This window comes from Planococcus citri, chromosome 3, assembly GCF_950023065.1.
Source record: "Planococcus citri chromosome 3, ihPlaCitr1.1, whole genome shotgun sequence".
Classification (NCBI taxonomy): domain Eukaryota; kingdom Metazoa; phylum Arthropoda; class Insecta; order Hemiptera; family Pseudococcidae; genus Planococcus; species Planococcus citri.
Genome location: NC_088679.1, coordinates 28,470,058 through 28,492,685, shown reverse-complemented (window position 1 = coordinate 28,492,685; position 22,628 = coordinate 28,470,058). Strand labels below are relative to the sequence as shown.

The window sequence follows — 22,628 nt, the reverse complement described above, 5'->3', positions numbered from 1 at the left end:
AACGAGAAAAGACTTTTTTTCTGCTTATTGTGCAACGCATCGCATCGGCATCGCGTACCTCAGCTTCCGCCACCCCTCACATTGGTACACCGCCCCAAACGTACCTACCTATATACGATACGAGTCGAGAGAGAAGAACTGAATACCTCATCTCAATGAATCGTGAGAATAATAATTTTCAGTTAATGATTTTTTTTATCTCTTCTTCTTCCTTATAAACATTGAATTAAGTATGAAATAATTGCACTTGGCGCGAAGAACTTTTTAATTTTAGTTATTATGTGGAATACCTACTTGAAGCGATCTGTTTTAATGGAATTTTAAATAGCAACGTATACGTACGTACGTCTTGGTATTGGTACATACATCATACTACATACAGTGCAGACGGCATGGGACTGACTTGTGAGAAAGGTATTTCCTCAAAGCCGCATCTCGCAATTGGCAAAACGATCGAACTATTTGCGTATACCGTATATTCGCTCTATTGTCTCAAGTTGAACAATTCCGTTTAATTAGAATTGTAACAGCGAATCTAATTATTTCTAGATAATGAAATTTTTCTCTAGTAACCGTTATTTTTTTTTTACAAATATGTGCCAGATTGTTGTTGTACATATGTACTGGCGGCTGGAAGCTTTCGGCTAGAATTATGAACTTGGTTAGTATAATAAATGAATAGTTGAACTTGCGTATTGCGTTGGAACTGATAACATACATTTCGATGTTTTCAACTGTGTACCAGGTTCCTGGATGCACTTTGTTTGGAAGTACATACATACGATGATTGCAAACGTGAGATTGCATTTAGTCTATTGGATAGTTATAATTCTTGAAGAGTTGCGATACTCAGGTATCAATTTCTTAATCCTGTATTTTTTCGTAGATGCCTTTCATTGACGAAAGTCATAGATTTCAGTGAAAAGTGATCGTTTTGAAATCTTTCACATTACTTAATTGAATTTCATCCCCCTCGCCACTCAAAAAGCCGATTGAAAAATAAAATTTAAAAATACCAGTTGAAAAACTAATAATAGTTGGAGCATCCGACTATATTTTGGAAATTCCACATTTTCCAAAAGTGCTGTAAAAACTGTGCGATTGGCGCTTGTTAATGAACATTTGACCGATTTCACCCCATTTTTCCAAAATATGTTTCTATTGGTTCAAAACTGGTGATTTCATCTGCTGGAATCTCCATAGAACTGCTCAAGACGGTTTAAAGCCATTTCCAATCAATTCGGGGGTATTGAAAATAGAGCACATAGAAACTAATTTCTGCTTTATTAGGTCAATTGGGTCAACTTTTGATTTTTACAAATTTTTAGCCCAAATTTGATTTTCAAAACTTCAACTCATCAAAAAATGCATTTAAACACCTGAAATATTGGCTAATGATATGGGTATTTTTGCATTCTCTTTCAATTTAGCTCTTATCCAAGTTATAAAAATTTTCTTGTACCTAGGTACCTCTCTGGTAAGACAGCATACCTACTTAATGTTCAAATTCCATGCAAAAATGTGCTTCGTGAATTGGTTTTCCAGAAATTTTGGAGGGTTAAAAAAACGAAGGTTTGTTATCATATTTCAGTTTTTCTGGTAGATGCATTTTTGAGCAAACTTTTCTGATAATTTGAAAAATACTTATGAATATTTTCGATAACAAGCTTGATCAGTGTCAAATTCACCCTTTAAAATTCATAAAAATTGTAGGTTACCTATCCTTCAATTTTAAAAAAAAATTTTCAACTGTTAAAAGAGAAATTTTTGGAGAAAATTTTGATTGAAAAGGTCATATTTTTATAAATCTAATATTTTCAGGAAAAGTCGTTTGAAAATTTTTGAAAGGTTTTTATCTCAAAATTGGATAACGATTTTTGGGATTTTTGAAAAAGTGTATCCAATAAAGCAACCTATCGAAATGGGTTAAAGTTCTGTAAAAAATTCAAATTTTTCAAAGGAAAAAATTAATTCAGGAATCCCAATTAGATTATTCTTTACTCTGGGTTACTTTTGGGGTACTATTTTCATCAAAAGGTTACTTTGGTTGAATATTTTCAACAGAAGGTCAAGTACTTTTTTTTTCGAATTTCTACTGTAAATTAGGGGGGGGGAATGCAAAAATTAGGGTGAGTAGGAAACAAAAATGTTGAATAGTTTTAAACGTTCAAATAACGATAAAATAATATTTTCAGGAATAGGAATAAATGTCCGAGCCCAGCGAAGGCAAAAGCCTTCGAAAATTAATAATTTTTCAGAAGTAAAACAACATTATTTTCGATTGTAAGAAGTCAAACGTAAAACAACATCATTCTTAAATTTTTGATAATCCAAAAATTTGGTTTTCATGGCTTTAGCATTTTCATTTTTCCGTTTTCAGGAAATTATATTTTGAAAAATATGATTGGGAACCGAGCGCGAGCGAGGCGAGAGCAAAAGCTCTTGAAAAGTCACAATTCTTCATTTTTTTCATGACATAATTTTTATATAATCAAAAACAACCAATTTGGGCAAAAGATTAGAAATTTTTGTCTCCGAATTTTCGGCAAAAAATAGGACATTTTTTGATATTTCAGTTTAAGTTGGGACTCTCTGGCAATGTTGACTGGAATGCATTGGAGAGATCTTTTTTGTTGGAAAATTTCAAGTAAAGTAACATTATTTTTGTAGTGAGAAGTCAATTTTTCTACTCTCCATGGTCGGCGGAGAAAGGAAAGGCATAATGATCTGCCTTGAGGGAAGCGAGGGGGAAAATTTTAAAAATTATAATCCAAGAAGTAAAAATCCATGTTTTTTTTGATAATTCTTTGATTTTCCCTGCTTACCAATCCCCAAAAATTCACAACTTTTTGCCTAAATTTTTCGGTCCGGGGGGGGGGGGGCTTCTGTTCGAAACGCCTCTGGCTTTAATTTTTTGATTGCTTTATTGACTCTTTCTCGTATTATAAAAATTTCTACCCCCCCCCCGTTGGTTTTTTGCTTTCAATTTTCGCGAATGAATATTTATAAAAATTAAAAATATCCGCAAAACTGAAAATTTTTGGTTATTTTTTTGGTGAAAAAAAGGTTACTAAAGTTACTCTTTTTTTGAAAAGTATCGTTGAGATGCCTGGGAAATGGTTTTTGAGTATTATTGAAAAATGTTAAGCCTAAAATTGGTTTCAGATTTTCAGGATTTATGGAAAAAGTGCCATGCGACCTCAGAGATGCATCAAATTGAAGAATTTTGAGTTTAAAATTGAGTCATGACTTTTGGGATTTTTTGAGAAAGGTCGATGCAACCTATCAAAATGGGTCAATATTTTGTGAGAGATTCAAATATTTTCTACAGAAATGTTTTTTTTTTTTTTTTATTGAAGAATTTTATGCTTAAAAGTGGGTCTTGATTTTCGAGATTGAAAGAAAAGTGCGATGCGACTTATCAAAATGGGTTATAACTTTTGCTCCCTCCTATTGTGAAACTGCTAAAATCTAAAATATGCCTTTTCTGACATAACTGAACAATGTTGCCGGTTCTGGTTCCTTTACTTACTCGGTTGAATTGAATTCCCAATTTGACAACTTAACTTGCAAGCGACTCGTCTAAATCACTGTTTCAATCAACTTGATAAATTACACCTCGATCCCCCACTTGGAAATTTGACTCGATCTAAAGCTACTGTGAGGATACTTGTTGCGCGGTATTTCACATACACATTGGTACGTTTATATAGGTTCAATATACGTACTATCTATGTATCTATGTATCTATCTATCTAAATCTAATAGTATAACGTGGTGAAAAATCCAAACGCGGTTAGAAGATATCTCGCAGAGAATTAAATGGATGGCGCTAACACGACATGTTTTCAAAAAGGAAGGAATTCAAAGAATCTCTTTTGTGACATATTACCGTCTTCTAGTTAGAAAAAAAGAAGAAGAAAAAACAATTCCATTCAAACGATTCCAGAAACAATGGAATACCTTCACTGTGGTCAACCGTCTTTTCGAATCGCCGTCTTGGTTTTCATCAAAACCCGGTCCCAAAAATGCGGAGAAATATGAAGGAAAAAAATCAATTTTTCAGAAATTCATAAAAACTCGGCTTTCTGGATCTTACGCGATGACATTTTTTAAAATGCGAAATTAATTACCCGTGGTGAGTAGTCGGAACTTGGAGTTGGAGTACGGTGCAGACGAGCAGGGGTCTATTCGATTACCGTACGAGATAGACTGAAGAGATACTTTGAAGAGGTTTTTAACCGAGAGATTTTCATCGTTAGGAACCATCCTGTGTGGTAGATGATTTATTCGTGTGTTTGATAAGTGTGTGGTAAAAGGAAATAAAACATGAGCGGGATTTTAGTATAGTCGGTGGCGAGTTTTGAAAAAATTAGTGAAATTATAGTTCAACTGTTCAAGATTGAACAACTTTTGAGATACCCAGTTTATTTTATTTTAGTTACTTTATGATACATACATGTGTTTTTTATCAAAAGTTTCACAAAATTATAGCATTTGGCAAAAATTGATGAATGATCTGTAATAAAAAAATTACCTATGTCATAATAAATTTTGAAAATTTGTTTTAATATATGTAAAATTTTATTCAAGATGTTTAAAAATTCCTCAAAAATTATTTCAAAGATTCCTAATGGTTAAATAATGATAAATCGTTCAAAATTTTTTAAAAATTGTTGAAAATTACTTTTAAATTAGTTGATAATAATACTCCATTCTGTTCAAAGTAGTGAAAATTGTTGTAAAAAAAAATATCGAGGCATGAACCTGGATTAAAACATTATAAAAGTTTTTTATGTACAAAAATGAATTTTGAAAGACTTGAATGAGAGTGGAACAAATTCTTTTATCTATACCTAATATTTTCGTTGAATTTTTTGAAATTGATATTTTTGAGATATTATTGAGAAATTTTCCTAGTTTTTACGATTAGGTAGGTATTTTTTTACGAAATATTTGACATGCTATTGCTTTGTTTTATTAAGTCAAATCAATTTGACAGAACCAGAAATTTATTTTTAAGTATAGAAGAAAAATTGCAGATTTGCGACAGAGTGGGTTGTTTTATTTATTCAAAAACATTTCAGATTGTTCAAATGGACTTTCCAAAAAAAAAAATTAAAAATCCGTATTTCTGCTTTTTGAATCAGAAAATTTCCAAAGTAGATAAGTATGTTCCTACGAGAAATTATGTTTTATGTTTTTGAACCTGGGTTTGAAAAATCGAGAGAACATTTCACCTCACCTTGCAAAATTTTAATGGCTGGATTTCATTTTCTGATTCTTGGAGAATTTTTGAACTTTCCTCATTTTTCATTTAAAAAAAAACAATTTTAAAATTAAAACTGAAAGCTGAAGTGGTTTTGATTCGAGCATGTATTTGTATTTTGGAGTCTCTAAAATTTATGCAAACTTGGGCCTCCTGCTTTGTTGACGCTGGCCCCTTCGGTCAATTTAAACCCCAATTTTCAAATTCTTTTCTACAATCAATTACTTAATAGGGTAAGTAGATTATTAATTTTTGATCTCATAGAAAAAATTTAAAAATCTAAAATGGCTCAAAACTGTAATTTGGTAGATTGAATATGAAACATGAACCAAGTTTCACCTCATTTTTTCAATTTAATCAAATTTTGACCCTTTTTCGCCAAAAATTATACGTGGCTGAATTTTGAATTTTTAAAATGTCGTCCAAAGTTGAGAAATTAAATTCAGCATCTGAAATTTTTCTTTGCTTTTTTAGACTGTTTTTTTAATTTTTTGCCGAATCCTAAAATTTTTTGGGCTGCTCGGGATACCTTCTCCTTTGTAGGAATAATTCCTGATGCTGGGGTCCATTTCTTAACTAACAAAAATTTCAGGTGCTAAAATACATTTTCGACTTTTGGTGAATTCCTAAAAATCAAATTAGGGTCTAAAATGAGAAAAAAATCAAAATTTTACCAAATTAACCTAGAATTCGATATATCTATCTAAGACCCGCCAAATCGATTGGAAGCTGTTTCCAGCCATTCTGAGCTATTCTGGAGCCGCCAACAGATTTTCGAAACTCGAAATTTCCACTTAGTTTCACAAAATGAAGATGAAAAGCTGAAATTCACACTGTGCCCTACCTAATGGCAACTTGCTGAGTCGACTGAAAAGTAGTTTCGAATCGTTGTGGATGCTCCAGTGACATTTTAGAAATTCCAGCTTTCCAAAAAAAAACAAAAAAACATGAAATCTGTTCAAATCAACTTTAACACGTATGCTCGTGGTTGGTGCTTGTTATAGTGGCCCACTTGACTGATTACATTCCATTCTAAATCGTCGTCTGCCAGTTCGAAACCATATATTTTTTGTCCAGAGATTTATTATTAAAAATTTGAAAAATTCGCATTTCCTTGCCTGTTTTTTTGGAAAATCTAGAATTTCTAAAATTGGGATTTGTGTAGTTGATTCAGTTGATTGGCAAAAAATCAAATATTTCAACGAAAATATGTTTGAGCATTTTTGAAGAATCTTTAAAGCCAAAATTGGCTCATAATTTTCAAAATTTTTGAAAAAGTATTTTGCAACTTATCCACGTGGGTTAGAATTTGCGAAAAAATCAAATTTTTCAAACGAAAATGTTTTCTGAGCATTATTATAAATATGCATTCTGAAAGTTGGTTTATTTTTAAAAATTACGTATTAATCAATAATCACCCTAAAAAATTCACTCAATTTTCGGCTCAAAATTCTTCAAAATAAAGTTTTCAAAAATTTTTTTTTTAATTTTCATTTTCTGCCGAAATTTTAAACCATTTTGATAGGTAGGTTGAATGACACCTTTGAAAAATCTCGAGAATCATGATCCAATTTTAGGCTCGAAATTCTTCAAAAATCCCCAAAATGCATTTTGTCGAAATATTTGAATTTTTTTTACGAAATTTTAACCCATTTTGATCAGTTTTAGATACTTTTTCAAAAATCGACGTGAAAATCATATGCCCAAATTTTGGGCTCAAAATGCTTCAAAATGTGCTCAAAAAATATTTTTTGTCGAAACATTTGAATTTCTTGCAAAATTTCAACACATTTTGATAGGTTGCAAGGCCACTTTTGGATATTGTATGTACAGCAGTTCATTTTTGTTTGAAATTAGGGGAGGGGGGAGAATTACTAAAATTTCACTGTACTCTATTGTGCCAGCCGTTTTTCGCAACGTGGAATGAACTCGTCCTCTATGCTATGGATGTTGTACTCGTATATGGACTTTTTGTGTCCGTATGAATCTCAAATTACTTTTAGTTTAGGTATATAAATAATTGTTGTTAACCATGTTGACTGAATATTATTTTTATGCCCTGTAGCATCAAAATTTGTGGAAATTTCATTTGATTATGTTGGAAATTATTTTGATTTTTCTCCGGTCAGATAAGTGATCATTTGTGTTTGCATTTCTGGTCGCTATTGATTTGATTTTTGAAAAATAAAATTGGTTAACAAGTTTGAAATAGTCGGAAAAAAATGTATCGAGATACGATCACATGATCACATTTCAACATTCCCTACTTCATTCTTAGTCCTTACCTTTTTTCACAATCCCAAAAATCCTGACATTATCCTTAAGTTTACCTATACCACTCGCGAATCGCGATAAATCTCCGAAATTAATTTTCAATGTACTCGCCGACTAATCCCATATACTTTAATCCAATGGCATGGCGAGCTAGGAAAACAAACGAGGTAAAATTCACAGTGTTACACGTGATTATAAATATCGATACTGGGCAAGATTTCCTGACAGATAAGATTCATTGTTAAAAGTATATATGGCATTTTCGTTAAGGAAACAAAAGTTGTAAATTTATTACTTCCTAGGAGTACCTATTATGCGAAAGGATACGATTGACGTGAAAGTGAACGCGCATTGATTGGTCCGAAGGTATTTTTCCAGTCGAGAGCTCGATTTCGAAAATTACAAACGCTATAAAATAATCAGTCACAATAGTGGTATTTACCGAACTTCCAGGCGCACCTATTTGGCACACCTACTGTTAGTACCTATAGTTAGAACAGTAGAAAGATTGACATCGGTGATAAGGAGTTTTGGTTTTTGGTATTCAGTAGTACCAAAAGAAAGACCTCTGTTTAGATGGTGGTTATTCTCCAGCATATTTTCCAATCGAACAAAGCGGTGGAATTTCCCAACGTGGAATTGATCCGGATGTGATTTAGAGATAAAGATGAAGAGAGATTTGGCGAAAAATTATCGGTGAAATGAAAATTACGCGGATGTTTTGGGAACCCTGGCATAGCAGATCTATTTCCTAAGCATATTATACTCGAGCAGCGTTGATAGTTTCTAATACATTATCGGTATATTAATATACTCACCGCTACGGTGGTCCGCATCAAAAACCTCTAAGACCTTTCCAAAACCTTGTCTTTTTTTCCCTTCTACTTACGAGTAAGATAGCATCCGAAAGTATGTATTATAAAAGGTTGTGAGAAATCAATTTGCCCTATTAGTACCTGCTCTTATTAGACAGAGAGACATCTTTTTTTACGACCCCGTCGTCGATAAATAAACATTAAAATGTCGTACAGCGCTATTAAATACGGGTGAGAATATTTTAAAACAACGTAATAAGTGAGCCATTAGATGTTGATACCTGGTTAAGGTATTCTCCTCAAAGCTACATTCAGCAGTTAACAAACTTACGATGTTTTATCGTCGTTTCGCCTGCCATGCTGCGTTCCTCTGCTTCATTGAAACTGAAACTGTTGACTTCTGGTATCACTATAGGTATATCTATGCGTTTGTGTATGTTTTTTTGTTTCCTTATTCCTGCTGCTCGAAACGTTGGTATCCCAGGTACCTAAATTCTGGTCTGGGACTAATTATTATCGCGTTCCGAGTGATTTTTGTTACTCCATTATAATTAGCTGATTAGTGACGAGAAGTCGATGTCGATCTGAGATAAACCTATAAAGACACTGACTACGTGATCGTAGCAGTTCGATGGTTGTCGCGTGTAACCATCCAAATACACATCCTACCTCCGGAATTGTTATCTTTTTTGGAAAATTTTTCAACATGAGTCATGATCTGTAACTCTTACCTACCACAATACCGAATGGTCGTCTGGGGTGGCGCTAGCAGTGGTGGCGGCGGCGACGGCGGCGGCGTTTAGCCAAACGGTAAATCTCACCGGGGTTTGGCGTTATACTGGTCACACTTTGGCGGCAGTATCGGCAGCCAGAACCAATAATACACGATTAATCAGACCACCTTAGTGATCGGTATATGTTTAATTATACAAAGTCAATTTTTCTAGTGAGAAATATACGAGTAGATACATATAGGTAGGTAGGTAGGTACTTATGACCGTTTCGTTTTCGTGGAATACATTTTACTCGCAGACAGACGTACCAAGGTGACTGCCGAGTGCCTATATTGGTACTTTAAGTAGACCGCTTCAACCTCGTAATGCGATTTTGTTGTATTTTCTCGTATTGAAATATCCGACTGATTGTTCAGAGATGTACATAGGTACGCAGACGATGCGGTGGTTCATCGGATGGCAGAGAGAGACAGAGATGTTTACTGGAGAAATATTCGTCGATATGGGATACACCATTGTGGAGGCAGGGAGGAGAGGTTTTTAGCCGGTTTAGTGCCACGTGTTGTACGTATGTTGCGTTTTTACTCGTCGTACTTATACGTATGTGGAAAAATTCGTCTCGATACGAGTTTTCCTGATTCAGGGACACGAGAGAAGTTTTCGTGGAAAAATAACTCTTTAAATTATAAGTACCTTGGGATGTTTTCTTCGATGTGATGCACGTTTTTGAAGAATTTCGAGTTTTCGTAGAGATTAGCGGCGGGAAAATTTAAGCGATTTTGTACGTACAAGTTTGGGCTAAGCTTGTTTTTATTAGGTTTACTGTGTTTTGAGTGCTTCTTGAGAGTTTTTATGTTGGAAGTTGTTCTGGTATATACTTAAGGAAGCGGGAAAAAAAGAAAATTTACAAAAATACATCTGTGTCGAAGTACAGTAAAAATAATGTCGAATAGATTAGCCATGGTTAGTGCTCTCGCTGAAGCAAAATTTATGGAACTTTCCTTCCTCGGTTTTGAAATAAAATGAATTAATGGCTCCGAAAGTCTCTTCACCAACATTTTCAGGCGCTTTGATCAATTTTTTAATTTCGGAGGTACTCATCAAATAACTATACGGGTCGAGAAATGTATGTAAAATGTGAAACTTGCAAAGATAATCGAGAAGTAATAGGTAGGTGCCTAAAAAACTTAGAAATTTTATCAAAAACTATAGAAAAGTTCCTCAGCATATTTTATTTGAAAAAATTCCAAAAAAAACAAAATTATTATTAAATTTTTTGTAGTATAATGTTTTTGAAAGTTGACATTTTCCAATTTTTCTCTCGTTTTTTTTGGTGGGGGGGGGGGGGGAGGAAAGCATGATGCTTTGCTAAATTTTCAGGTGTCAGTAAAAAATTTTAAAAATGTGAAAAATCCCGATTTTTTTTTTGTTACTTAATTGAAATTTGAAAGGGGTGTGAGCGTGAAGAGTAGACGATGTTTGTATTAAATGCTATATTTTTATTGAAAGTCAGAGAAGCATAAATTTTTATTTCTACCATTTATGAAACTCCCACTTAAATATTGCACTATTTCCTGTGAAATTGATGACCGATTATTTCGTTTCTACTTGATATTAATCTTCCTAGATCACATTTCCCCAACATTTCCCCATTTCCAGCCGATCGGAAATCTCCAATTAAGATTTAAATTATTTTTTCTCTCATTTTTAAATCACCATTACCGATGAGTGTTTTTATTGAGAATGTCGTCTGATTTCGCGATAGTCAGTTTGAGATTGTGTTTTTGATGCTGAATCGATTCTAAAATATCCATCTAGAAGTATCAATATTTTTCTGATACTTGAGGTTAAAGTAACTTGAGGTATTGATACTAAATGACATTGATTCATTGGCGCATGGCTATTTTTTTACTGCACTTGATTACTTACACAAATTCAGTATTTAAAATTTTTTTTTGCAAAACCGATGAATTTCTTTTTTTATATTTCAAGTTTGAATATTGGAACGTTGATCGTTTGATTTTGTGTTATTCGTGGTTTTTAAATCATCATTTTTAAGGAATGTTTCAAAATCTCAGCGTTTTTTTTTTTTTTTTTTTTTTGGAAGGGGATTTTTCCAAATTAGATAAGTTGATTTATGGAATTTTTTTTGGTGTTTTTAATCAATAGATTATTACACCTTCGTGAGGAGGTTTAAAATAAATAGAATTCGCTAAGTTGTGTTTTTTCATTAAGATGATGAATTTTTCTATTTCGGAGGAATTAAAACTAAAAAAATTAATTATTGTTTTTTCAGCTTCTGATGATTTTTAAAAAAATTTTGATGTATTAAAACATCCTACTTTTTTTGATCAATATTTTTGATGTGCGAAATAAATATTTTTTTCAGTGTGGATTTCCATATATCGATAATTTAATATTTGAGGTACCCACTGTACCCAGATCAAAAACTCTAGTTCAAAAATCTCCCACTTCAGCGCTGATTCCAACCACTCGCATGTGATTTTTCAAATGTTATTTTGAATTAAAATGAAAATGTGAACCTAATTTGTTGTCAGCTTTGCTGGTAAAACAATAGTTGACTTCATCATTTCATAATTTTCTGTAAGTATTTGAAAAAAAAATTATAATCGGGTAAAAGGAGTATTTTTTTCAGGTTAAAATGAAACTTGGAAATAGATGGAAAATTTCATGGCTTTGGGAAAATGTTTGAATAAGGTAACGAAGAAAAATAAGAATTTTGTTGGGGGATTCCCATTGAGTTGCAAATGATGAAATTTGTTTTTAAAATGTCAATATGTTGGGAAAGTTAATTTTCTTCAATTTTGTTTTTTTTTTGAAAAGCAAGTACTCAATCAAGTATTCTATTTTTAGCAAATAAGATTTTCCTTAAATGTGTCAATTTTTTCAATATAAAACAGGGTGTCCACAAGCCTAGAAAACCTGCAAAAGTCAGAGAATTTGGTCGGTTGGAAAAGTCATAGAAAAGTAGGGGAATTTTGGAATTTTCAGCATTTTTTACTCAAGAGTTGGGGAAGTTTGTGAAAGATTACTTCAAAAAGTTAATAATTTTTACTTCTTGAAAATTCACCAAAAAATAATCGCATTTGATTGTGATTTTTTTGAAATTTTGATTTCAAATCACGAACCACTTTTAGGTACTCGTATTTTTATTTTATTGGAAATTATCGACCTGAATTGGAGGATCAGAAAAGTAACGAAATGTTCCAACTTTGGAAACCCATAAATTAATTCAGCACTTCAAATTTATTCAAGTACATTAAAAATGAATTTTACTTATTTTGAATTTGATATTTAAATAATTAAAAAAAAAAAGATGAAAATCTCTGTAAGGCAAATCCAAGACACCTCTTGAATGTTCATTCCAAATTTCAGCCTCCAAAGGTCTATAAAACTCTTTATTTCTTCCCTCCATATTGCTAACAGCGTGCTGATTTTTGAATATGTGGTACAACTTTGGATTATTTTTTCGATTGATTCGTTGTATTTTGGATTTTTTGATCATTTTCACTCCTCTCTGTCCCTTTCTAAAAATTTAGATGCACGCAGATTTCGGATCAAGGTCATCAGCGCTCAAAACTCACAAATTCTACGCCAAACTTGAGCTCAAATACCAAATTTTAGCGATTTTTGTTGAAATGATTTTAACAGCGATGTTCTCAAAGTTCAGGACTGAAAGATAATCTATCATGCATCAAATTTATGAAAGAAGAGACTCGTAAGACCCGATCGTTAGTTCAATTTATTTAAAAAACGAACAAAGTAGCATCTTGAAAATAACATTTCTTTCTCCTGAAAAACGGATTTATGCAACCAAACCAATTGATGAAGCAGCTGTGTCAAAAGAATAGAATATGTACCCCTCTTTTGAACTGGTTCATCGAGTTATTTAATTTGCCTAGCGTTGAGTCGCAGGCGAACTCGATTCATATTTTCGAAATTGTCCTCCTTTCTTCCACGTTACGACTCACCTGTATGGACACGTTTATAATTTCGAATCGAATTGCATACTTACTACATGTACATCTATTATTTTCTCCAAGCTTGTTTGTAATTCTGAAATGCTTATGCATAAGTTATAAGTTATGACTGTTTTTCCTCGATTATGTTTTAATGAATGAATCATCGCTCGATAAAAATCTTATCGCAATGGTTTGGAATTTTTTCGAAATAATTGTCATTCATACAGGAAGCTGAAATCATCAATCGCATAAGTAGTATTCTCGCGTGACTGTTTTCTTTTCGTTTATCGTTCTGAAAAAATATTTAACGAATGAATAGGCAGACTAATGGTCTTTGAAAGGCATGGAATTATTTACATTTTACCCTACCTTTATCTACCTCTTATAAAATTGATTTGAAATTGACCTTCGAAAGTTGCAGGTTCTCTACTCAAATGTTCTGTCTGCGAAATTGAAGGAGCTGTGGCCACCCGAATTTTCAAATTATGTGGTTACAAATTTCCATCAATAGGTAGCTTTTTCAATTTTGAAGATGGATCATTTTGTTCTTGAACTTTTCTTGTTTGATTTTTTTTGTGATGAGTTCATTTCTTCCAGTGAAAAGGTTTTTTTCAATTTTCTCAACGGATACGTAAAAGTATGGGTCAAATAGGTCAATTTCACCAATCAAAACTTTTTTTCATGTTTTATATCAAAAAATTGTTTTTTCCCGCAAACTTTCAATTTTTTAAAATCGACTTCACGAAATAATGCCATCCCAATTTTTTAATATGTTGTTCAGTATGAAAAGTTGTCCATAATATATTTTTTTCAGAATTTTTGAGAGTCGAAACGATATGAAAACTATGTTTTGAAACTTTTCGAGCTAATTTTTCGCACGAAAAAAAGTGGTAACACTGATTTTTATGATATCATCAAGCCTTTCAAAATCTCTAATAATTGGAAAAAGTTCCATTTTGGTAGGTATCGCGGTTATCGAGTAATCCACTGCTGAAATGGATGATATTTTCAGTTTCTTTGAAAAAGCCAAAAAGGGCTAGAGGGCTGCGATTTGCGCCGTTGGTCTTCCGTTCGGAAGGTCTATTCACAGGAAAAATTTCAAAAAAAATCGTCGACCCCCCCCTTTCCCTTACCATTTCTTGGTCGAATTAACGTGGAATGACCCACCTGTTCTCATCGATTCGTCAAATCCAATCAGCAATTTGGTAATTATTGCCTATCAACATTTTTGTAATGACGTAATTTCCGAAATTTTCTCGGGAAATCCCTAATACGATTCAAACTTCTCGTTGAGTAATTTTCTTATTAAATTCGCAATTGGTTTCACTAAAAATTAAATTTCGTTAATAGCGTCCTATTAACGAAGAAACCCCAAAATCTAATCATGGTGCGATAAATACACCTACACAGAATTGTTTTGTCGGGCAAATTTTCATATTTTTATTTTGATATTTCCGAATAACTTCCTTCGATTAGTAAAATTACCCCCACTCACATCCGTCGTTGAAATATTCTTTATTTTTTGCAGTAAAAAATGAAAAAAAAAGCAGGAAAAGAATCCCTTTCGTTTACATTGATTAACAATCGCTGTGTTTTGTTTCATGCTTCATAAACATTTTTCTCACGATTACACAGCAGATGTTTACGATAGCGATGTCTCGCATGAAATTAACATCGACTTATTGCTCCTTGGTATAAAAAAAAAATGCATGTCTGGTGAATTCTTCATCATTTATGATATGAACTATGTAGTCTCTCTAGTTTAATTAAACAGCCGAGACAGCAATAATAATATTGTATGTATTATCTGGCTTCAAGTTCGCAGCAATAAATTGGAAAATTTTTCATTTGTCTTTGATCTTGCTCGTATTTGGCTAATAATTTTTCATTCGTGTCTCGTATGTACAAAATAAGCATCTGTTTTGTGTTGAAAGTGTCTTTTTGAAACTAAACCGGAATAATAATGACGATACAATAAAAAACAATACGACTTTTATTATTAAAAAATAATAAACATACGTGAAATCTTATACGACGATAAATAATCGATTACTATTTAATTCCTATATGAGACAGTGATGATGTTGATATGTCGATATCTGCGAATTCTCACAAATTAAAAGCACGGACAGATTAACTTAAAAATGAAAAAAATAGGTACCCATAAATAATGTAATTTATAGTATCATCAATCATGCGAATTGGTTCACAGATAGACCTTCGTCAGCCGATATAAATATAATTATATGTACAAAATTAACTGGCGAATGTTATCTGCATTATCACATATTGCATAGGCATTAATAAAACGTTGGAAAAATTCGTATAGGTTTATAGCAATCTTATCGTAGTATAAATAGGTAGAGATATATTAAAATCTTAATCGAATATACGAATTAAAAAAAAAAGTCGAAAAAAAACGAAAAAAAAAACAAACGAAAACGTATTTATAACAAAAGAAGAAAAATACAAAATACTTAAAATTTATAACTCATTGGCTGGACGTTCGGTATTGGGTAATACCGAGAGTAAAGTTTGCATCGAGAAATACCTAGATTTATCATTTAAATCGACGCTAGTAACATGTTGAAAGCAGCAAGGCTGCGAAATGGTGGATTTTTCGGGTAATCTTGGATAGGAAATTTTCTTGACTTTTTTAGCCTTAGCTCCTGGTACCGAAAGGCTAATATTTTCCGGATTTGATGTCAGTCTTTCGATATGTAACCACAGCTCGTGAGCCGCTTCTGGACAATCGAAGCTGAGCCCGATGATTTTTCGATGGTCGGATGATAAGAACATGGTGTGAAATGCGTGTCCGGCTACCTTATACGCCGATAGATTATCGATGGTGTCTTGCCACAATGTGAAACAAGTGCCGCGTTCGGCTAGCAGAATTTTTATCCTACGTTTATTTCTGGAACGTGTTTCTCCGGAGTCTAAAAGTACTACTGGTATTCCGGTGTAACGCAGTTCCCAGGAACCTTCGTTTGACGTCTCGCTGAAGTACAGATTGGCCAATGAATTGCAAACGAATACCTGAAAATATGCAAATTGATTAGCCGGACGATGCCATACGTAGCTATTTGTATTTTATTGATAGCGATAAGTAAATATTTAAAATAGCACGCGTGTTGATTGAGCATAAATATCGTAAGTTGGAGGAATTTCAGTGATTTAGGTTCGGTCTGTGGCGAGTTGATTAACTTAGCTTCGAGATGTAGGTACCTACCTACTATATAATGTATTAAGTATGTTTTCTTTGCGATGAAGATTTTAGAACAGAAAGGAATAAGATTGTTGATATGATCCCTCCTCTTTCCCTCCCTGTCAAGCAAGTTTTGTTTACATGAGTAAGCAGCTTCAATTTTTCGTACTCATAATATTCAAACTAATTATCACGTGGGTACTTGGATATTCCTCCGAATACGTAGATATGTTTCCGAATTTCCATTTTCTCCTGAATCCAATTTTGCCAAACTTCATCATCTCAAATGCACAAAAGTGGGCAAACGCTGAAAAACCTTTTTTTTTTAAAACAAAATTTCCAAAAAGTCTTGTATTTTTTGGTCACAAGAAATCAACTTTTTAAAATTAAAATCACAGAAATATATTTTTTTATTCATTAGAATTGCGAGAAAAATCTTGTCTTTTTTTTGCCAAAATTGCAAAAAATCCAATTTTTTTGTTGTAAACACTTTTAAAATGCCTTTTTTTGGTCAAAATTGTCAGAAAAACATGTTTTTATCAAAATTGCCAAGTCTTGTTTTTTTTGTCAAAATTTTTGAAAAAAACTTTCTTTGGCCAACAATTTTAAAAAGTTTTTCTTTTTTTGATCTTCAAAAAATATGTCTTTTTGGTCATATTTTGCAACCAAAAAAACTTACTTTTTTCTGCCAAAATTGCAAAAAACCCTAGTTTTTTGTAAAAATTGTAAAAAAAAGTTTTTTTTTCTGGTTAAAATTTCTGATAACAGTTTATTTTTATTGTTGACTAAATTCATATTTTTCTAGTCCAAATTTCCAAAAAAAAACTTACTTTTTCTTTTATAAATTGTCAGGTTTTTTTTTGGAAAAATTCCCCAAAAGAACTGTTTTTGCCATAATTTGTCTAAAAGTATAATTATTTTCATTTGCTAAAATTGCAAAAAAATCCTACAAAGTTGCAGGAAAGATTCGGGTTTTCCCCGAAAATTTCCAAAAAGTCTTGCATTTTTTGGTAGCAAGAAAACAACCTTTTAAAATTAAAATCACAGAAATATATTTTTTCTTGTTTATCAGAATTGCAAAAAAAATCTTACCTACTTTTTTTTGCTAAAATTGCAAAAAATCCTATTTTTTGTAAATACCTTACTGTAAAAAGACCATTTTTTTGTCAAAATTGTCCGAAAAACATGTTTTTATCAAAATTGCCAAGTCTTATTTTTTTTTGTCAAAATTTTTGAAAAAAACTTTCTTTGGTCAACAATTTTAAAAAGTTTTTCTTTTTTAATTGCAAAAAAATGGTTTTATCAAAATTACGAAGAAAACAGCTTAATTTTTTCTGCTAAAATTGCAAAAAAATTCTACTTTTTTTTGTAAAAATTGTAAAAAAATGTTTTTTTTTGAAAACAGGTTGACAAAATTCATTTTTTTTCTAGTCCGAATTTCCAAAAAAAAACTTATATTTTTTCTTTTGAAAATTTCCATTTTTTTTGGCTAAATTCCCCAAAAAACTTTCCTTTTGCCATAATTCAAAATCTTACAAAGTTGAAGGAAAGATTCGTTTTTTTTTGTCAAAATTGCCTAAAAGTTTTGTTTATTATGAAATGTGTACTTCTGGAAATTGAGTTTTTGGGGAAAATTCATGCTGAGGAATGGTCACTTGGAGTGATGAGAGATTTTCTCAAAATCAAACTTTCATTTTATTTAAAACTGTTTCAAATTGTAGTTTGATATTGTAAAAAATGAATTGTAGTTTCACTTTTCAACGGTATATAGAGCAAATGTCAACAATATGGAAATATTAACGTTGCATCCTTCAAATTCAAGACTCTCCTCCCCCTACCCCACCATCAGTGTAAATAAACTAGTCATTCGAATGGTCAATTTCTCAAAATAATGTTTTTTCTATTTTTTCAGAGCCAAAATAAATGCATTTTGAAACGTGAAAGAAGAAGATGAAGAAGGCAACACCACTTGTTTTGTTATTCAGATACCTACTGGAGGTGAGTCGTGAATTTCGATTCTTTTGAAACAACTTAAATTTGTAGTTTTTATTGAGAATGTTGAGAAAACGGAAACTCATGGGTAGCTTAAAAAGAAGATAAATTTTTTTATGCTGACAATTTTTTATTAGTTTTACGACTATTTCATTCTTCGCACTGTAAAATAGAAAATTGTGACCCAGTTGTGGCTCAATTAAAAAAAAAACAAGAAAATTGTGTCACAAACACTTGGAATTACACTTCTTAAAAATTGAGTTAGATCTCTGTACTTATTTATTTTTCCAAGGAACATTCAATCTGATTCTGAAAATCTTGAAAATAATATTCTGAATTTTGATTAAAAAGGGTTGCAGCTTGTAAATAATCTCAAGTTTTTTTCAATTGAAACACGTAAGGGAGCATTTTTGAATCATTGGAAATTTTATGTAATATTGTATGATAATTTCCCTATGAGGAACTTTGAATAAGGATCATTTTCCAGCCTGATTCACACATCTGAATTGATTTCTGAGTGAATCCTTCCTCTTCCCTTCTTTACCTCACCTACTTTTCAAATTAAAATTTTTATCTCAGTTGAAAAAATTTTAGAACTAAGGGACTTTTTTTGTATACGAATAGAAACAGTTGCATATCTGATGGAAAAATTGTCACTGAAATTGATTTTTTTTTGTCACATTGCCATATGAAAGTTTTACCTCTGATAATTTTCTTTAGTTTATTTCAACTTTTATCCTCTCTTTTCTCAAATCTATTTCAAAATCAACATTTCTAGAAACTTCTAAAATCAGCATCAAGATCGAAAAAATCTCACTCGAACAACGCAAAAGATGCACCTTGTAGGCACTCTGTGTCAGAATAGGTCACTCGATCAATTTTTTACGAATAGACGTTGCTAAGTGGGAAGTACGTATGCGATAGTTATTAGTTTTATTAATGACGAACCACAACCACATGCTCACCAGTCAGTTGAGAACAAAGGTGTGCCTTACCAACGGATCGTAAATCATCGATTCGGTTATAAATTAACTAAAATTACCCCAGCCGGGTGAATTTTTCACCTCTCGTAAAATTTCTGCTGCTTATTCAATAAAGGAGTCATAAATTAGCGTAAAAATTGACCGGTAAATTATCGATTCGAATCCCAGACCAGATTTCTAGTTTCTACCTTTACAATATACGCCTAAATATACGAGACATACACGTATAGGTACGCGAAAAGAATGAAAAAAAAAAATGTTTTACAAATCGAAAGTAAAATTTTTTCATGTGGTCCCGCATAACTGCTTGTAATTGTAACACAACAACGCTCGAAGCTATTAACTGGATAAAAGCGAAATCATCGCGGGTTAAGATCGAGTTAATATCGTCTATATCGCTACTATATTATAGTTGTATACTAGTTTCGCCTTATTCAATCTCCACATCGCCGTTGTCTATACAGACATTATACTATGTTGTGTATTACAGATGGCTGAAATGTTACTTTTCGAAAGTTTTAGCCGGCAACTTGTCATAAAACATTTGACTAATGTTAGGTGCGTATCTCTTACTACTTGGTTAGACTAACCAGAGCCAGAGCCACACAAAAAACGCCGCAGCAACCGGCTTCTACGTATATTTCTACATGTGTATGGTGTAAACTGGTTTGCAGCGATTCTTTTTCGAGGCGAAATACAGCAATGTGCCCGAGTGACAATTCATTGATTTTTGAAACCAGAACGTCTCATTGAAATTTGGACTTGGTATTATTTTAGAACAGAGATCACAGGCTGCTGAGATATGTAGGTAAGCTCAAGTCCATGAGTATCTGTTGTCTAGGTAGAGGTAGAGGTACTACCTAATTGTCTTATCTATAGCATGGGATAAAATTTATACACCGTAGAATGGTACATGGTGATCTATATAATGCAAAAAACACGTTCCTGGTGCGTCGATATCTATGGAAAAAAATTACTATCTTCGATATTTGGCCGTTATAAACGTTCTGTCGTTAGTCACGGTTCCATATCATAAAATGCATTCTGTTGTATACTCTCTGGTAATATTCACCTATCCTACACATGTATACATACGTAGAGTACGTATGACATACATTACATACTGTAAACATATTATGAACGAGCTCTGCATCCACCTAACTAGTCACCGGTCCAGTGTTCTGTTATAAAGAAAAAAAAAAATATCTACGATACCTATACCTTTCCTACGTCTTTCATATACAGGTACGTCAGTCTTTATGATGACTCATAATCATCTGAATGGTTTGCGTATGTAGGTATATCTGAACATGTACACAGCAGGCCCCTTAGGGTTTTTATTCGCCTGATTTTTCCATTCCATCAAGTAATCGAGTAGTTGATGGTAAACATCCATCCATATTTAGAGGTTAGCCAGTTAGACGCGATTTAATATCGAAAATTTACTCGTTTAACGAATTAAAAAAATGGTGATACGACCATGTACTACGCGAGTAGCTCTCTTCGTCATTAGTCACCACATGGTGCTGCGCGAACGCCAACGACCAGCGATACGATGTACGAGCTAATGTGTCATTGATTGATAGAAGAATGGACTTTATTAATTTCACATTCTGCTCATCGATGAGTTTTATTGGAAAGAATGCGACATATTGACCGCAGACCGTGGAGTCGGTTCACGAGTGTGATAAGCTGTTCTATGGGTATAGGAATAGGAAACGAGATGAAAGAGTAGAGGAAGTAGAGATTTTTTAATTTTTTTTTGACAGAATGTTGAATAATGAGGAGTTTTGAGTTTTCCTTTATTGACAAGTATCAAGATGAAGACGGTGAGCAGACGCGGACTGGTCTATGATGTTACCTGGCAATTTCCATGGGCCCCGAGCGACCTGAAAGCCCCCGCCGGGGCCCCATGTTTGAACCAAAAATATACTACTCGTATTTTCGGTTTATTTTCGTTTTCTCTGATCATGAATTTTCGCAAATTTTTGCCCTCGTTTCGCTTGAGTCTGTTTGCTTGCATTTTATTCAATAATTGAAATTTTTAATTACTTATTATTCAAATTCTAAAATTTTGGAGTCAAAAAAAAATAGTGACTCATCACAAAAAAAACAGAATTTTCACTCTCGAAATACGAATTTTTGAAAGCTTTTGCCCTCGTTTCGCTTGGGCTATTGTATGTGTTTTTTAAAAAATTTAAACGTTGAAAAAATCCATCATTCAAATTTTTAAAAATATTTAAACCAAACAAAACACACTTTTCACGTGAAAAAACGTATTTTTACTTCTCGAAACAAACTTTTGCCCTCGTTTCATTCGGGTCTGTTTGTAACTTATTTTCAAAATTGAAATTTTAAAAAACTCATAATTCAAATTCCAAAATTTTTGAGCCAAAGAAATTAAAAAATGAAAAAAAACATTGTTTTTTATCTCTCAAAACTCAAATTTTTGCAAGCTTCTCCCTCGCTTCTCGAGGGCCAATTTCTATCTCTTTCGTAAATTGAAAAATTCTATTTTGAAACTTCCATAAATTCAAAAAGGGGGTAGAAAAATTTTTCAATGTGCCGTAATGCAAATATTATAAGAATTGGTAAAATTGTAATTTCATCATGTATTTCATTTTAAAAACTCACTTTTTACGTACTTGGCGAAATTGGTATTTCAGCTCCCCCCCCCCCTCCCATACTCCAAAAAACACCTATGTGTTCCTGTCAGGTTGACTAGTTTTTGTGAAATTGAATAAAAGAGCAAAAGCAAAAATTAATTGCACAACTCACATTCAAGTAGGTTATCCGAAGCTGAAAAAAAAACAGGATGAAGGATGAAGAAGATTCTGAAAGGGAAGAGGTAGAATTTTCAGGGTCCCTGTTCGGTGCATCCGCCAGGAGCCGACTCAGTCCACACCTGACGGTGAGGGAGGAAAACTACAGTGATCGTCAGGAAGTTGATTGATTTTCCAGAGTGATTACCATATTCGAAAAGTTTAATTATAGCCAAACTAGATCAAAAGAGCATTCAAATTTATTCTTATTTCTTGGTGAATTTTTAAGAATTTATTTTTTTTAAAACTAATGAAGTATGACGGATTTTCAACTCTGATCAAAAATATTTTTCTATCAACGAAACGAACCTAGGTAAATGATTATTTATTCAATTTCACAACTTGCAACTTAAGATGAAGAAGTATCACTTTCGACTTTCGAGCGATTCTGAAGCTTCCAGCAAGTTTTCAATTTTCTAAAAAAATTTCTAACAACTCTTGAAGGGCCAAAAAGCCAAAAATGAACTTGAGAACTTTTTGACTAGGTACCTAAATCTCATTGGTGACTCTTGAATCTTGAACCAATTAATAATTGTTCATCTAGAAAAAAT

At 32.6% G+C, this 22,628-nt stretch overlaps 1 protein-coding gene and 1 long non-coding RNA gene across 3 annotated transcripts in view; one reads left to right on the top strand and one right to left on the bottom strand.

The window, feature by feature from the left end:
- LOC135839603 (uncharacterized) overlaps positions 1–22,628 on the top strand; it is a 241,553-nt gene that overhangs the window by 92,032 nt on the left and 126,893 nt on the right. The window contains exon 4 of the long non-coding RNA XR_010557623.1: positions 18,193–18,278. This is a non-coding gene — a long non-coding RNA (uncharacterized LOC135839603). The remainder of the gene's footprint in view (positions 1–18,192; positions 18,279–22,628) is intronic.
- MESR3 (misexpression suppressor of ras 3) overlaps positions 15,051–22,628 on the bottom strand; it is a 54,398-nt gene continuing 46,820 nt past the window's right edge. For both annotated transcript variants that reach the window (XM_065355698.1, XM_065355697.1), the window contains one exon: positions 15,051–16,111. In XM_065355698.1, coding sequence (XP_065211770.1) covers positions 15,560–16,111 — 552 coding nt within the window. In that variant the 3' untranslated portion in view covers positions 15,051–15,559. The remainder of the gene's footprint in view (positions 16,112–22,628) is intronic.